This window comes from Neofelis nebulosa, chromosome 2 (assembly GCF_028018385.1).
Source record: "Neofelis nebulosa isolate mNeoNeb1 chromosome 2, mNeoNeb1.pri, whole genome shotgun sequence".
NCBI lineage: Eukaryota > Metazoa > Chordata > Mammalia > Carnivora > Felidae > Neofelis > Neofelis nebulosa.
In genome coordinates this window covers 53,115,837-53,133,869 of record NC_080783.1, presented here as the reverse complement: position 1 = coordinate 53,133,869, position 18,033 = coordinate 53,115,837, and the positions used below count along the sequence as shown (strand labels likewise).

The following is an 18,033-nucleotide window of genomic DNA, read 5'->3' as shown; positions in this document are numbered from 1 at the left end:
AGGAAAAATAAGTAAATATGTTGGCTCATTTAGTCTTTTTTTATTTCCTTTTTTTTCTTTTTAGTCTGGTTCATCTGTTATGACTGCCATTCTCACCCCCTCTGTGAACTCCACATTCTCCCAGCACCCCTGCCCCTGGACACTTGTGGGAGAGAAATCCACAAATTCCTCTGGGGCTCCATCACTGGAGCAACTTCTCAGTAGCTGGAGGAGATCTGGGCTGCAAACAGGAAGTTTTTGTACTTCTGGCTACCTTATGCCTGGGGCAAAAACTGCAGCGTCCACCTGGACACTGTAAAAGAGAATGGTAGAACAAAACTAACCTTCATTATCCCCATCTGAAGTTTTTTTGTGTGGATGTTCTGACCCAGTATCATCCAGGGATTCTTTTTCCAGAACTGTTGTCTAGCATGCACATCAGAATAGCCCCGCAGGAGAGTCAGGTTTGAGCCCCCCCCCCCACCCCCAACTCCCTTTCTTCACTTTAAAAAATCTGGAGCAGGACATTTAAAATAATGGATTTTGGATTTTAAAATTTTTAAAGCAATCCGAAGGATTGTTGCCTTTGGTAGGCTGAGGGCCAAAGAGAAGCAGAGATTGGTCCCCTAATCTCTAAATCCTTTTTTCCTCCTTCAAAGCCCTAGACCTCATCTTGCCCCTTTGGCTCCCAGGGGGCAAGAGGCAGTTTTCCTCCGCGGGCGTGCCTAGCCTCGTCAACGACACCCATTAGTTTCCAGGCTTCCAGGGCAGAGGTGGACTCCCGACCACGCGTCCAGGGCCCTTCTCCAAGCGTAGGGGCCTCGAGGTCCACGCCGGTCCCAGCGCAGGCAGAGGGGATGTGGCCAGTCCTGGGGATGACCTCAGCCTGCCTGCCCCTAAGGCACCCCGGCCCCAGCCTGCGGGGCGGGTAGCCCAATGGGCAGCCTCGCTCCGGAGGCGGGCTCAGGCCGGAAGCCACCCCGCGGCACAGCGGCCCCGCGAGACGGCGCCCGCGCCCCCGCCCTCTCCGGCACGGGCTCCACGGCCAAGGGCGGCAGGGGCCAGCCCGCTGGGTCCCCGCCGCGCTCTTTGTCCTGGCCGCGCGCGGGCGGACGCGTGCGCCCCCCGGGTGAAGGGAGGCGCGGAGAGAGCGCGCGGGAGCGCGCAGGAAGAGCTCGCGCCCGCCGGGCGTCGGGGGCGCGCGTCCCTCCGCCAGGCAAGCAGCGAGCACGCGCGCCGCCGCCGCGCCCGCCCCTCCCCCCCCCCCCCCCCCCCCCCCCCCCGCGCTCGCCTCGGAACTTGCTGACTGCGCGGCCGGGAGGAGCCGAGCCGGGCGGCGGCGGCGCGAGGCCACAGCGCGCGGGGGTCTCCCGCGTCCCCTCCGCCTCGCCGGGAGCTCGCGCCCTCGCCCAGCCGAGCTCCTACACCCCCCTTTTTTCCGAAGGCGCTGGGCGGCGCCACCCTCCGGCCGGAGCCCGGCACTGCACAACCCCCTCCGACTTTCAATGTTCCACACTCCCCGGCCAGAGCCTCCTCGGCTTCTTTTTTTCCCTCCCCCCCCTTTCCCCCCCCCAGCTGCCTCCATTTCCTTAAGGAAGGGTTTTTTTCTCTCTCCCTCCCCCACACCGTAGCGGCGTGCGAGCGGGCCGGGCGGGCGGCCGAGGTAAGGCGGCGGGGCCGGGGGGCCGCGTGGGGGGCGGCCGGGGCGGCGGCGGCGGCGGTGGGGGAGGGGGCGGGGGCGGGCAGCTTTGTTCGCGCCGGGCGCCCGCGCCGCCGGTGTCCGCGAGCCGCGGCGGGGCCGGCCGGGCTGCTCGCATCACTTGGCGCCCGGCGCGGCGAGCGCTGCCCGCGGCCCCCGCGCGGCCCTCCCCACAAAGGGCCGCGGAGCTGCGTGGCCGCCGCCGCCGGCCGCGGCTCGCCTCCGCGGGCGCGGAAATTTGTTGCACTTCTTGGGGCTTTGTTTGTTTGTTTTGCCTCTGATTTTTTTTTTCGTTATTTTGGACAAAATGTCGGTGCGTGATGTAAAAATTGAGCGAGGAACCTTGATGGCATTGGGAGCTTTGCAGAAGGTGCAGTTTGGATTCTGCTTTTCCCAGGGTGGCAGCTCGGTCTTGGCCGGATGAATCTTCGCTGCTGGCCGTGGAAACGGCTAGAGCAGCTTGTTAGTTGATTTTTAAATTCTTAAGTGTTGTATTTAAAGGCTTACGTGCACAGAGAAGGAATCGCCACCTTAAATAAGCATATGGGCGATTAACAGGGTATGTTTTCCTCTCGGAAAGGGAATTTGGTAGCTTTGACCAATGTCAGTGTGTAAATATTTAGACGTTATTAGTGACTTTTTAACATTTTTCAGCGAGATCTGTTATTTACAGTGTGTCATATGTTATTAATGCTCGTTGCCTAAGTTCCCTGGCAAATCTGCTTCATGCCTTCTGAGAAAGTAGACAATTGATAGATTGTCCAAGGGATGGAAAAAAATGTGAGTGGGTTTTCTAACTTGAGTTCGGTAAATCCTTGAACGCTGGCGTTGTGAGACACATCACCTCCCCTGTAACCTTGCTGTGTGATGAGATAAGTGTGAGCACTTTGAAGTGTTTATATTAAAATGACAATTTTAGGTGAATATTGAGAGAAGAAAATGCTCCTGGTCTATTTCTTGGACTTAACATTTCCCTTCTCTCCTCCTTTTCTCTTTAAAAGTTTTCCAAGAAATAACTTCACCAAGATGTCCAGTGATAGGCAAAGGTCCGATGATGAGAGCCCCAGCACCAGCAGTGGTAGTTCAGATGCGGACCAGCGAGATCCAGCCGCTCCAGAGCCTGAAGAACAAGAAGAAAGAAAACCTTCTGCCACCCAGCAGAAGAAAAACACCAAACTCTCTAGCAAAACCACTGCTAAGTTATCCACTAGTGCTAAAAGGTAATGTGTAAAAGGATTAAGCACATTATCAGGTTGTCTTCCAAATGGTTGGACGCTTTTGTTGGTTTTACATCAGTAGCAGCAGTTCAAAAATACTTACTTCGTGATCACTTTTATTTGCACTCAAATGAGTTGTCATTCTTTAGGTGGCATATAAGCCACCTCCCTAGAATTGTAATTGTACTTTTCAGCAAACTTACTCTCTACTTTGGTAACTTCAGTAAAGAAGTGTCCTTGAGTAGAGATTGGACCAGCGTTTTGACAGATTGTTTGAGGAGTTGGCAAGGAAAATTTGGTGAGCCCAAATTAGCTGGTACATTGAGGATGTTCCTTTTTATGAGTCATACTCTTCTTCATTGAAATTGACACTTCTAGAGATCAGCAGCGCCTCTCTTCATGAAACTTAATGATTAGAAATAATTATGGTTGCTAGAAAATTTGTAAATTCAAGGCCTTAACAACATTTGAGAGCAGATTTAAAATTGTGCTCCCAATTTGCTTTCAGTTTTACAAATGTGACTAAGTCATTGCATCCCAGGTTATTACTTTTTGTAGTTAACTTATGGTTATGCCTCTATATTATTGTGAGTGTAAATAAAACTGAAACATAGCCATTTACAATTTTGGGTGGCAGTTGGCTATTGAAAACTTTCATTGTGGTGGTGACTCTTCACTCTAAAACTTGTGGATATGCTTGACATGTTATTACTCAACAGCAGAAGAAACATTTTGTTGGGTATATTTGAAAGGTCATTTGTTTCCTGTTGGTTTATATTATCTTTGATGGCAAAAAAAAAGATTATGTCAATGGGACTCCATTGGTAGCAATAGGGAGGGGAATATCCATGCATTCTATTAGTTATACGTCATAAATGTTTGTAGCATTATCCAGTATTGACGTTTTGTTGATTTTTATTGATCACAATGAAAGGAAAAAGAAGTATAAAACCTGTTCAAATATTGAGTTCTCTAAGTGATTTAGAAGAACTCTTATTTTTCTGTGGGTTTTCACCTCTGCTATATCAATAATCAAGTATTAATAACTTGAGAATATTTTATTAAATAATAGCAGTCTTTTAAATAATTTAGAATCCTCAATTTGCTGTAATCGTGTTGAGGGACATATAATACACATCTTAAGTTTTGAAAGCATTTTACATTTGAATAAAATCAGAGAACTGTTTTCCCCCTCCTCTTAACTCCAGGCTATATATCTTATTATTTCTTTTCCCCCGAATGTATTCAATTTTAGTGCTGTACTTAAGATTAGGGAAAACAGAATTGGTTAAGTAAGGTCAGAGTCCTTTAGAAGTTTTTCACTGGTCAAGATGTTTGTAAATTTTAAACTTTTTTTTGACACAAAATATTGTCAAAACTGTTACTGTGCTCATGTAATAGCTTGCTAATTCTTACCTCTGTAAAAGTGACTTAAAGTCATTGTCAAAAATTCTAGTGCTTTCCCTCCTCCCTTCTTGTCTCATTTGCATATAAGCTTGAAAAGAGAATTTCTTTGGTAAAAAGTGTTTTAAAATAGATTTTATAGCCTTTATTGAGTATTAGTAGAGGACTATTTCTAAGATCTGGTGTGAATGTCATACTTATTTACAGTAGCAAGTGAGAAAAAAAGCTGCAAAGTTTCTGTTAAGGGATTTGGGTTATGCCTCTGAGAACAAAGAGGAAGCAGCCATGTTAGCATTACTGAAGGCAAAGCGAGCCTTGCATTTAACTGCATGGTGGTAGAGGGCAGTGTAATTCCCCGGTTATTCTGTAGACTATCTCAAATCCTTTTTGTCTGTTCTCATTTCACTAACAGAATTCAGAAGGAGCTAGCTGAAATAACTCTCGATCCTCCTCCTAACTGCAGGTAAGAAACAAATTTTGTTTTGATTTCAAAATGTGCAAAAATAACAAGAGATTAATGTATCGGCTTGGGATATGTGTGCTGCAGAAGAAGCTACGTTTGCTTCTTCTCAGCTTTGCAAGTGCATGAAACAAAAATTGTCTAAGGTGAATTAAACAAGTTTGGGGGAAAATACTCTTTAGCATGTATCATACATTTGGAATTTATGAATATACTGATTTTGTGCTTCTTACTGAGATTAGTGTGAATGGTGCTGATTTTGTTCTGTTGTAACATTGCTGTAGAGTGTTTATTCAGAACTATATTGCAGAAACTTTGAAAATTTTGCTAAGCTTTAAAGTTACTGCTTGTGTGCAATCTGAACTGACCTTCCAAATTTAGAAATTGCTGAATGTGGTGTTACAAAATGTAAATGCAGTAAACAAGGGTATAGTTTCTGTTTGATTTATTCAGTAATGTGTCTTAAGGACAAATTTTATGTGCTAAGCTAATGCTTCTAGTTATTTTCTGGAGAATGCATTGTTGGAATTATTTACATTTTAACCGAATGTCTTAATTACTTGGGAAAATTCTTGGTAATTTTGGTCCTTGAAATACATGTGTGAAAAGCAGTATATGAATTGGAATTTGTAGGAAGAACTCATTTCAGTGAAACTCCTGTAGGATAATTTAAGATTGTCAGTTGGCATATGGTGCATTAAAAGTGACTGGTTGATAATTTTTTCGTTAAACGTTTTTTCAGTTTGTCTTACCTAGTGCTTTGTTTTTCACCAGTGACTATATGGCTTCCAAAATATATCAGAGTTAGAAAGGACAGTTGTGTAGATAATTTGCATAGAGATATGTGCTCCAGGGTGAGAGTGGCAGCTAGAAATCAGGCAGTGTTATGGTCTGATATGAAAATGTTTTCTTGTCTTACCTATATTTTTGTTACAAGTTGTGTTCACTTGAGATGATCTGACCTATCTCCGAAGTCTACTTGAGATATAATTTGGTATAATTCAGTTGCCTCTTGTGTGTATTAACCAGATCCTTAGATAAGATGATCTGATTTATTCAGTGAATTAACAGTTTTGCTCATATTTGTAATCAGCTATGTCAGCTCAAAAGGTAAACATGAATGTAAACTAATTTTAAACAGGTAGTGGTACGTCAGATCTCAAAGTATTAAGAGCTGTGCTGTCCAGTAATGCAGCCACTAGCCACTTGTGGCTAGTGACCACTTTAATTGTTGTCCAACATGAGATGTGCTGTAAGTGTAAAACACACATCGAATTTTGGAAAACTTTGTATGAAGAAGAGAATGTAAAATACCTTACTGGGTTTTAAAAGTATCTGTTACGTGCTTAAATGATAATATGTTGGATATGATAAGTTTTATGGAATGTTTTAAAATTTTACTTTTTTACCATTTTAACGTGGTTAGAAAATTTAAAATTATGTATGTGGCATGCATTATATTTCTATGGAACAGTGCTGCTTTAGAGAATAAATAAATCCTTCCACCTTTCTCAGTGGTTTGTCAAATCTGTAGACATTTAGCGAGGTCAAGTTAAATTTGCTCTCTGAAGAATTACTTAACTTGCAGAGGGTGTTCTAATATTTCTCATTATAAAAGATACAAAGATCTATCAATTCAGAACTCTTAAATGTTTTAAAATTGCATGTAATGTCAAACATTTTTAAAGGGTTCACAAACTAGCATTCGTGCCTAAGTCTAGAGAACCCAGTAGAGAATGTGTTGAATGCCCTTGGAGCAGTAGTGTAATGTTGCAGTTGCTGAAGAAGTATGCTTTACATGTTTAACCCGGGAATGGTTCCACAAGGTCACTGAGGATTATTTTAGAGGAAGTAGAATGTTTCTAGGAGGCAGAAAGTTTAACTCGTTTATTTTTCTCTCTATATACCATATGTTGTTTCCATGAAATGCTTCACCTTTAGTGATCAGTGAAATAGTGAACAAACGTGTGGGCTTGCAAACAATAACCTGGAATACATCATCTACACTTTCCCTTGTCACAACTTGGGATGGTTGTAAAGTATGCAAATTATATATTTCAGTTCTCTAGTTCTTTAATATATGAGTTTATTTGTGGCTGTGTGACTAAAGAGAAAGCAAACAGAAAATGATGAGTCGTAACTGGGAACTGGCAGAAGTTGTGTCTTACTAGTTTGGGGACGTTCTTATTCAGGTGGCCGATGTGCAAAATAGATCCTTTTGTGTCTTTTATTTTAAGTGTCTTCAGCTTTTTGGGGGGTGGAATATGATCTAGTCCTGTCCTTGAGCAGGAATTTGGAATATTGAGTGTTTAGTGGAGGCATTTCAGGATTTTGACAGCTAAGTCTGAATTTGTATTGTATTTGTATCTTCACGTCTGATATGTGACAGATTGTGGTGTTCTTGTACTTCACAGGTGCATGGGTGAGAATTTTAGCTTTATAGTGATTGTACAGGTTAAATTTATTAATTTCTGTTATAGTTAAAAGTGGGATTCTATATTAAATTCTAAAATGTGTGAATTCATATTGCCTGAAATCTATGAAACCTAATACTTTTCTGACTTTGATGTTGGACTTTCATGTGTAGTTAATTAATCAGAATTCCATTAAGGTTTCGAAAATAATTTTTACAAGCTTGTCAGTATTTGACGGATTTAATTTTTCCTCAGGGAAGATATGTAAAGTATATTTGTGTACATTCAGGAAAAAGTTGATTGAAATACAAGAAAACTCAGCAAAACCAAAATTACTCCAATGAGACTAAGATTTCTCTTAGATCCCTTCCTCCCTTCCTGTGTTTTATTTATAAAATATTTTTTTTGTTATGTTATATATTCCCTTAGTACATAGCTGTGTCTAACATGTGTACACCATAGGTGATCTTAGGATAGACTTAACTGTTGAATTAACTGTGTGGCTTTAAACATATTTGAATATATTTCGATAGTAACGATATTTCTTTTCCTAATGGTATAAAAGTTTGATAAAATGTTATTTCCAATGATTTGATGGAATTATGGTTTTTAGGTGTTGGAGTGCCTTAGGCCAGAGCATTCAAAACATAGGGATGTAATATTTATATAGTGGCTTTAGTTTATATTGTTTGCATACTGTATTCTAGATTATGGTATACATAGTTGATACGTCAGTGAGAACGGAGGGAGGTTGTGTTTGGGCATTTTCCTGTTTTTGGAGAAAGTGATTAACTAGAATTGTTGAGTAGTGTGCTCTTAAGACGTTTATGTTCCATCTGTTTCCCAGGGAGTGCCCTTGTCTGATCACAGTAACCCCTTTTACAAGTGGCAGAAGTTTAGGAAGTTGCTGGATTTTTAACTCCACCTCTAATTCTTTCCATTTATGAGAAAGCACAAATGTATGCTCTTAAAATATTCTTTAATATGTTCAGATTGAATCTGTGTTAAAGGTAGATATCAGGGCCATTTGTAATAGTTTTTAGATGTGGGAAAAGCCTTATTTGGAGGGAGGTGTAATAGTAGCAAGTATTTATTATAATGTGTTCACTTGCAAAACCTGAAAAGTACTATAGTACTTGTAATTTTGCTAACATCCTTCTTTTAAAAACAAAATTAATAAAAGAAGCAGTTAAGTTCTAAACCAGAAGTTGGCAACCCCTGATTTACTCCTGTGCCTTACATTGTCTAATGGTGGGTGAACTCTACCTCCTTTTGAGGGTTACCACCACTTGCCACCATTTTCTAGGGTAGCTTCGAACTTTGCCACCCATAGGGTGAATCTTCTGATCAGCAGTGTCTGCATCACAGGTAAGATTGTCAGAAATGCAGAATCTTGCCTCCCCCACTGCAGAAGTACTGAGTCAAAAACTGAATTTCAGCAGGATTCCCAGGGGAATTGTTTGTGTATTAAGGTTTCTAAAGCATTGGTTTGGGTCCGGTCCCTGCTCTGCCTCTTATTATAGCTGTGTTATCTTAGATCAGTTAGGATGTATTTCTGTCTTTCAGTTTTCTTTTTTTCTTTAAATTTTTTTTTTAACATTTATTCATTAATGAGAGACAGCACAAGCAGGGTAAGGGCAGAGAGAGAGGAAGACACAGAATTGAAGCAGGCTCCAGGCTCTGAGCTGTCAGCACAGAGCCCAATGCGGGACTCGAATTCAAAAGCTGTGGTGAGATCATGACCTGAGCCGAAGTCGGCCACTTATCTGACTGTGAGCTGCGCAGGCGCCCCTCTCTTTCAGTTTTCTTAAATGTAAAACGGAGATTAAAATAATCCCCCCTCCCATAGGTTTATTGTGAGGATTAAATGTTAATATGTTTTAAAGTTTGGTAATGGTGTAAATTGGGTCAGTAAAGTGGCCACAGAATGATTAAAGGGAAAGAGGCAGTTTAGCCACATGCCCTCATTCTTGGCTAGCATTCTTTCCAGTGCATCAACATCCTACTATAGGAGTAATTTTATTTTAATCAATTTAACAGCTATTTATTTGAGAACACATAAGCAAAATTTTATATGTATATAACTAAAAGGAGTTCCTTGGAACTTAAGTAAAAAAGAAAACCTAAGAATACTGGGCAAAGATGAGGAAATAGTGTATCCCATTTAAAGGAATATGCATAAAGTTAATGATAATTCATAGAGAATGCTCTGTCTCTGTAGTAAATTGTAATGAAAAATTTTAAAATAAGGATGTTAGTTATTTTTTCTCTTTTAAATATTGTTATTAAAATTTACAGTTGAAGTGAGAATGAAATTATATCAATATTTGGAAAATTAGATTCTGAATTGATGTAGTTTACCAGTTACCTAAACAGCAATTTTTTTTTCCTTGTCTGTGGCTTTGGAAGCTTTTTGTAATTGGTATATGAAGGCAGGTAATAATAAAAATAACACGTGATATCTATAGCTTAGTTGTTTGCTTACACACCACTTGATTTTAAAGCCCCCACATATAGATAGCTTTTTTTCTTGTTTACTTATACATTTGATTTTTGTTATTGTTGATTTTAGTGTGTGCTAGGTAAAGATTCCCTATTTTATAAAACAAAGTTGTATCCCATTTATCCAGTTAATTCCTTTTATTTTCAACTCTTCAAAAACAATCCTAGAACTCCCTTTTTTTTTTTTTTATAAAAGTTAAATCTTATTTGGAAGTTTGATTTCTAAAACAGATAAATACACAGCTACTCTGATTGAAGGTGTTTTCCTTACCACCCCACTGGGGTCATTATTATCCACCCCACTGTGGATATTATTTATTAGTTAAGTTTCTCAAAAATCATGAGGATTTTTTGGAGACTTGGGCATTACTGATAATTTTAAGTGATGTTTTATGTTTCTTGAAGCTCATACTAACCAGCATAGCTGAAATACTAGAGTATGTTAATGCTATATACTGTGATTATTTGCTTGTCTACCTTCTGTAAGAGTAAGTGTTCCTTTGAAAGGAGGATGGTCTTACACATTTCTGTAACTCTTGCTTTACACAGTGTTTTGCATGTGAAGATTTGTTAAATTAATAGATAATCAAAATCTGTCAGACTAACAGGAATAGAACTTTCAGGCAAAATAGTGACTTTGGAGAAAATCAATTAAAAATCCCACATACTCTTTACTTTTTTTCATAGTTAGAATTTTTAATATCATTCAAAGGCATTTAGCTACTGCTTCTATTATAAAAGGAAATTGATAATCATAGTAAGCCTAATTTTTTCTCTCTTATATGCCAGTGCAGCAGGTAGACCCAGTGCTGTTGTGACTAAAAACTTTTTCCAAAAGAATGACGTGATTGAAAACACTATTCTTCCCCCAAAAGGTCACATTTTTATTAGGGACATATAATGTTCAAAGCAGATAATATAGTTAGAAAGTAGGTGAAAACAGTGTGGACGTTTACTGCCAATTGTTGTCTCTTTCTATAGCTAACCAATTGGTATCTCATTCCCTCCTTGAAAGAGTTGCTGTAACAACAGATGGATATGTTTAGCTATGGGAAAATCAGCAACTCTTTCTTGTTTAGAGTGCAGGGGCATTCAGATTGAGAAGGGGGAGTTTGATCCTGCCATTCTCATCGTCCCTACAAAACTGAGATTAAAAACATACGATAAAACCACTTAACAGATCTAGAGAAATAGGATTTTTTTTTTCTTCTTTTGACAGGGAAGTGTATTTGGCATTTTATTAGAATCTGGAAGAAGAAACCTTTTTTAAGTTTTTTTTTTTTTATTATTTATTCATTTTTAAGAGACAGAGAAAGACAGAGCGTGAGTGGGGGAAGGACAGAGAGAGAGGGAGACAGAATCTGAAGCAGGCTCCAGGCTCTGAGCTGTCAGCCCAGAGCCACACACGGGACTTGAACTTGTGAACCTTGAGATCATGACCTGAGCTGAAGTCGAATGCTTAACTGACTGAGCCACCCAGGCACCTCTAGAAGAAGAAACTCTTTAAACTTCAAATCTTTCTTCCGCTTCTGGATCCATGATTCTCAATTGGGGTAAATTTTGCCTCCCTACTCCTCCCTGCCAGTCCTCTGCCCCCCTCCAAAAAAAAAGCCTAAAGAAGAGTTGGCAGTGCCTGGAGACTTTTACTTTCACAACTGGGGGAAGAGGGAGTTGCTACTGATACTTTGTGAGTAGAGGTCACAGATGCTGCTAAATGTCCTACAGTGTGTAGAACAACCCCTCTACAGCAAAGAATCATCTGGACTAAAAGTCAGTAGTGCTCAGGTTGAGCAATCCTGCTGTAGACATTTATTCTGATACCTTGCCTCCTGAGTTGTTGCATAGTTTGCTTTTTACTATTTTCTTGTCTTATTAATAATGACTGCTTAGTACATTGTCCTGCACCTTCCTTAAAGCTGATGGCTCTACCTCTGCTCCTCCTGTACTGTGGTTTACATTTATTGTATATTTTTTGACATGTGTGTGTTTTTTATGTGAAACCACAGGAATGGCTACCTTGAACACCTGCTAAATTATGGTCTGTTGAGGCCAGAAATGCTTTCGGCGGTATTTTTATTTCTTTTCTGTCTTCTACCAGTTAATTATACCCCTGCATGATCTAGCTTTAGGCTGTTGTATCTGTGTTCTACCAGAAATATTGAAGTACAATGCATCAAGGAGCAACACCTTTGGAAAATCATCAAAATACAGTTTTACATTGAATTACAAACAGGTTAGAAAGCCATGCTCTTGATTTGGTTTTTATTTTCATCATTAAGACAGTACAGAGAATATTCACTTCTATTGTTGTTCTAAGTCCACATTCTTTTATTTCCAACCCTTGGGGCCAGATGTGTTTCAGAGTACAGAAAATTTTAGATTTTAGAAAGGGAATATGATGATGTGTTTGCTGTATCTTATGTAACATCCCCAGTGGGATCTTCAAACACATCATATTTCTACACCAAAAATGTATGAATATTTATACTAAATGGGATAAGTAGAAACTACAAATAGTTTCAGGTTAGTTCTTGTTTGGTGTTGCTGCTAAATTATTTTTCTCCAAACTTATTTTAAAAGTCTTTGATTTTTAGGGCTTTGGGATTTCAGAATTGTGGGCAAGCTTGTGTGGTCCTATGCTACCTCTATTACAATGACTATTGACTACAGCCAGTTACAGTGAAAAAGTGTTTTAAAGGTGGTCTGCTTTTCCTTACCTGTCTCCTAATAGTTGTTTTTAGTTTTTCACTTTTTATTTTTGGATAATTGCTTTTTGTTGTTTATGTTGTATAACTTGTATGCTTAACTAGAAAAAATTTAGACTCTTGATTTTTAGAATTCTTTCCCCTTAAGGTGAAACTATAAATATCAGTTCTTTTTAAGTTGTTTGTATATGTTGGATTCCTTTTCCAGTTTATTATTAAATATTATCTTTTAATCCTTTCCTTTTTTCTAAATATATAAAATTATACTGAAAACAAGATGTCCTTTAATATTAAACAGAGAACTTGCCTTTTTTATGTACGCATTTTGTCCTGCAGCATTTGAGTATAATTGGACTGTAAGAGGATATATTAAATTTTGCTTTGTTCACGAACCTAGGCGGCTTATAACCATAAACATATAAAGGTTTATTTCTCTTGCTCATATGAAGTCCACTGTAGGTTCAGGAGCTCTCCTGGGTAGCTCTTCCATGTGTGGACTCCTGATTCGTGCTGCTTGCATCTTGTGGCTCTGTCATTTGAAACATGTGTCCGGACAAAGAGCTAGAGGGTCATGTGCCAGCTTTTAAGTGCTCTGGTCTGGAAGGAAGACATGAATTAATCACATGGCCTCAACTAACTGCAAGGGGGCTGGAAAATGTGGGGGGAGCATATGGATATTCAATGAGAAATCAATTTTTCTGCCACAAAGGATGTATACTTCCAAGAATAGATGGCTTTCATTCTCACTTCAAAAGAGGAGATAATTGGGCATCCAGCCTGACACTGTCCTGGATTCCATAGCATAGTGCCTACTAATACAGTAACTTGTTCAATTCCCAAAAGAAGCCTATAAAGAATCATTCTTGTTAAGATTTCAAAACTGAATCTTAGAATGGTTGAGAAAATTGCTACATGTCACATATGTAGTGCATATATATAATAGATGCAGGGCAAAAATCTGGGTTTACTTTTTGATATAAAAGTAAGCACTTTTGCTTTTGTACAGTGCTGCTTGAGATATGTGGTAAAAACATTCGAGTTGATTGTGGGTCTGTAGGTGCATGCTTAGTTGAAGTGTGTCCCATTTATTCATAGTTTCTTGAAGGATCCAAGAATACACTTCATGTAGGGTTTAGAACCTGGCAAATAAGGTTCAGATGATGAGTTGGAGAAGAAAAGAATTTCCTTGGGGAGCCTGAGTGGCTCAGTTGGTTAAGCATCTGACTCTTGATTTCTGCTCAGGTCATGATCCCGTGGTTCATGATACTGAGCCTGGCATCGGGCTCTTCTCTGACAACATGGAGCCAGAACCTGGCTTGGGATTCTCTCTCCTCCCTTCCCTTCTTACATGTTCACTCTCTCTCAAAATAAACAAACATTAAAAAAAAAAAAGTTTCCTTCTTTGGCTTTGGGGTACTAGACTCTTCTTACGCTTTTTTAAATTTTTTTTTTGAATCATTGAAGCAGTTTCTTTTCAGGGAGCACTCCCCCAGTTGTCATCTCTCCTGCCCTATTCTCTTCCCCTGTAAGAAAGAAGGTCAGGGACTGAGTATGATCATAACGGAAAACGCAAATCTTTGTTCTCTACCATGTAGTTCTTTGTGTATGGCTTTCCTGTGAGCAAAGGAATATCTTCAAATCTACCTCTCCTTTTTTCTCTAGGGTATTGTGAAGCAGTCCATGTTTATGAATTGCTTTGAAGTTGGAAAAATATCCCTCTGCAGATAAGAATTTCTGGCTTTATGGAGAAAAGTCTGAATCATATAGGATTTTAGGAGAATTTTAATACTGATTTCTCAGCAGCATGTGCACTTACTATTTTTTAATACTGGCACTAGATCTCACTTTTTAACAACTTTGGCTTCATATTAGATTCCTCTTAATTTTGTCTTTTTATAGTTCATTTAATCACTGTTTTTCCTAAATTTGTGAATTTATACAGAAATTTTTCCCAGATAGTATGGGGATTTGCTTTTCCCTTATGAGTCTTTTTAGAAAAGGAGCCGGTCCAATTAGTAAAATAAAATAGACCTGATGTTCTCAGGGTGACCTGCTAGGTTTATATAGTTCATTTTAGATTAATGAAACTAATGAGTTTCATGTATCATTCTGTGTCTTGCATTTTGTCTAAAGGCAGTATTAAAGTTAAATTCTGAAGTTTCGACATATTTCTCTCTGTTGACACTTCATTGGTTTTATATATGTGGATAAACAGCATAACCTTATTTATAACACCTGTTTTGGATGTGGTGGTCATAGGATATGATTAACCTAAAAAATAATAGCAGTAAGGCAAAATTTCTAGGATCATTACATTTAAAAAAATTTCAGTCCCCTCTTGATCCTCGGTGTATATAGTAATTATTTTAATTTAATGGTTATTTGCAACAAACAAAACTGAAGGGAATTGCAGTATTTCCGTGTTCATTGTCTGTGGTTTAGCCTGCCTGCTTTGGAGGCATTTGGACCAGTTATAGCATTCCAAAGTTTCTTCGCTGCTTCACTGTCCCAGAGCAAATACACTTTGTCATTCTGTTTAACTTCTAGCTTGTCTGGGGAAAAATAAAGACATCTCTTGTCTGAAATTGCTTTTGGGAGTATAGCTCCACATGTTTTGGTCTGAATGAAAGGCCTAGGGAAACATGAATTTTGTTACCTTTTTATTTTATTTTCCTTTACTTATAAATCATCATGATGATCCTCCCTTTACATCCATGCCTCTCACTTTTTATAAACAACATACATTCCCTTTCTGAGAGTGGTTATTTGTAGTTCGTTTTGCCATTTACAATCTTATAGGTCCTTTACAAATGGATCATTTTTTCACATTAAATTTTAGTAGGTCAGGAATCCATTTATTCAGGGTCCCCAAGAGAATTGATCTTGGAAGATTGTGGCTACATATTTTTTACGGCTTCCTATTGCTTTCTGTAGTCTTCTCAATTTAAACAGTAGCAACAACAAAATATAGAGGGCACCATAAGGCCTTGGCTTTATGGTTTTATTTTTGTTACACACTTGTTTCTAAGGGTATTGGTAATATTTGTTGGATTTGTGATATATATGCTCGTAGTAAATTTACCTGCTATCACAGTGAGGAAAAATCTGGCATTTGATGGGTTTGAACATGAACTTAGATGCATGTGTTCCATGTGGAATTGAGTGACAGTTTTAATTAGTATACCTTTACATTTTCTTTATTTTATTTACACCAGTGTCTGTTTACAATTTTAAAAGATATTTCTATCTTCCCAGATGCTTATTATCCCAGTATCCGTTAGAGGACTATGCCAAGCATTCATTTTCTTATTTTTTAAACCCTAGAATAAACATGTTGCAAATGATTGCTTTCCCTTCCTGCAGAGGTTTCTTAGGTTTTTTTTTTTTGTTTGTTTGTTTTGTTTTTTAATTAACTTTTCATTATGGACAATTTTAAGCACTTCTTTAAGAAAGTAAACACCCTGGTATGATGAATCCCGATGTAGCTAGCCTTCACCCAGTTTTCAGTAGTTCCCAACCCTTGGCCAGTCTTGTTTCATCTATAATCCCATTCATTTTACCCTCCCATATTACATTGAAGCAAATCTCAGACATCATTTCATATGCATTTTTAAAAGACAAGTATTGCACTGTGCATTTTTGAAAGATAGGGACTCTTCACTTAATTCTCATTCTCTTATTTTTGCAATTTAATGAAAGAACTGGGTGGGGTTTCTGAGAGTCTGGATTTTACTCACTGAATTTGTATGGTGTAGTTTAAAGCTTTCTTTGGGTTCAGTATTTGCTCTAACTTCAGGTCTTGAGTTAGGTTAAGAGGCTTGATCCAATTCAAGTTTGATCTTTCTTTCTTTCTTTCTTTCTTTCTTTCTTTCTTTCTTTCTTTCTTTCTTTCTTTATTTTTTTGACACAGTTGCCTCATAAGTGTGCTTTTCTGTCAGGAGATTTGTAAGATCTGATTTTCTTGTTGTGATGTTAGCAGCCATTGGAATAAATCTCTGAAGAGAAACTTACCACATCATTTCTTTGTTTACCCAATGGGGTAAGTTACCTAGTGAACGTAGAGTAAATGCTTAATTTTTTCCCTTGTTTACGTTTACTAGTTTATTTTTAGTGTTTTTTTCAAAATAATAGTTGGTGTCCCTAGTATCCTTTTCAGAATCATTGTGAACTCATTATTTATTGTGTTCCAGATCATTGCAGTACTTCTGTATATTGCCATATAATCCTTATACACTGTCTTAATTTTAAGTAAACTTAAGCTTAAATTGCTGTGCCTTAGGAAACTTTGGGTGTATAAAAATTGCATGGACATATTTGGTGGTAAAAAATAATGCAAATAGATTCAACTTAATCATTGCCCTAGATATTATTTCAAAAGCGGAATGCAGGGGCGCCTGAGTGGCTCATTCAGTTAAGCATCCACTTCGGCTCAGGTCATGATCTTGCAGTCCGTGAGTTTGAGTCCCGTGTCTGGCTCTGTGCTGACAGCTCAGAGCCTGGAGCCTGTTTCGGATTCTGTGTCTCCCACTCTCTGACCCTCCCCCGTTCATGGTCTGTCTCTGTCTCAAAAATAAATCAACGTTAAAAAAAATTTTTAAAAAACAACAAAAAAACGGAATGCGTATTTTAGCTATTGTTAAACATGGTGACATTCTCTTAGCCACACTTTATCATTTGTTAATGGGTAATTAGTAAGTCTTAACGTTAGAATGACTGAAATACCCTTATTAGAACAACAGGTCTGTTTTTAAGTTCTGAATTAAAATAAATCAAGCTGGAGTGCAAGGACCTTTATTAGAATCAAATTAGTTTATCACAAGAAATAAATTTAAAAATCAACCCTGTTGTAATCTAAAATATGCAGGATAAGCAGCCTTCCTTGTCTACTCACAGTGTTTCTCCTCAGGGACCCCCTTGGCATTTTGGTTGGGATTGTGCTTTTCCTTGGAAGACATTAAGCATCCTTGGATTCTGCTGACTAAATGCTAGTGGGGCCCCTTCTAGGGTTATGGCCACCAGAAACCACCTTCTCCCGTTTCCAAATGTCTTAAGGAGGGGGGAAGGGGTTAATCACTTCTAGTTACAAATTACTGGTCTAGGAGCACCTGGGTGGCTCAGTCCAGAATTGTCTTCTATGTAAAAAATAGTAGAAGTTTTCTTCCTCTACCCTTTTTCTTTTCACAGCTCCCCGGAACTCTGAACTCTCATACTAAATTTGAACTTTGTGCCTGAGTTTAACATATGTATTAACACACTCTCTTGCAAATACATATTTGTCTCTTTGAATATTCTTTTGGTGTTTTTATTGTTCAGTGAATTTTATTTTATTTACAGGAAAACCTGCTTACCTGATGGGATTTTTTCTGCTAGCCTATTGCCTCAAACTGAATGTTTCATTTTCTTTTATTTCTAATCTCTTTCTATTAATCTTTCCTGTTTTTCAGAGATTATCTAAAAGCCTGTTTAATTCTGTCATCTTTTCTCTGTATTACCTACTCTCTGGCCTCTCATTCATCTTTATTGAGCCGTGTATACAGCCACTTTTACACTTTTCTGTTTTGTGTTTCTTTCATCGTTTTGTAATCTGGCTTTTCCTCTTCTGTTTTATTTCAGAAATGTCCTCTGGTAATCTTAGCTGTCAGTGTTTTCTTCA

At 38.7% G+C, this 18,033-nt stretch overlaps 1 protein-coding gene across 4 annotated transcripts in view; it reads left to right on the top strand.

The window, feature by feature from the left end:
- The first annotated feature begins 1,048 nt into the window (after positions 1-1,048).
- Positions 1,049-18,033, top strand: part of UBE2E3 (ubiquitin conjugating enzyme E2 E3) — a 92,457-nt gene continuing 75,472 nt past the window's right edge. Inside the window, exons 1-3 of one of the 4 annotated variants that reach the window (XM_058712455.1) lie at positions 1,049-1,195; positions 2,680-2,898; positions 4,712-4,762. In XM_058712455.1, coding sequence (XP_058568438.1) covers positions 2,705-2,898; positions 4,712-4,762 — 245 coding nt within the window. In that variant the 5' untranslated portion in view covers positions 1,049-1,195; positions 2,680-2,704. Of the gene's footprint in view, positions 1,196-1,282; positions 1,643-1,935; positions 2,049-2,216; positions 2,238-2,679; positions 2,899-4,711; positions 4,763-18,033 lie in introns of those variants that run through there. The other 3 variants (XM_058712434.1, XM_058712443.1, XM_058712466.1) reach the window with 3 other exon arrangements.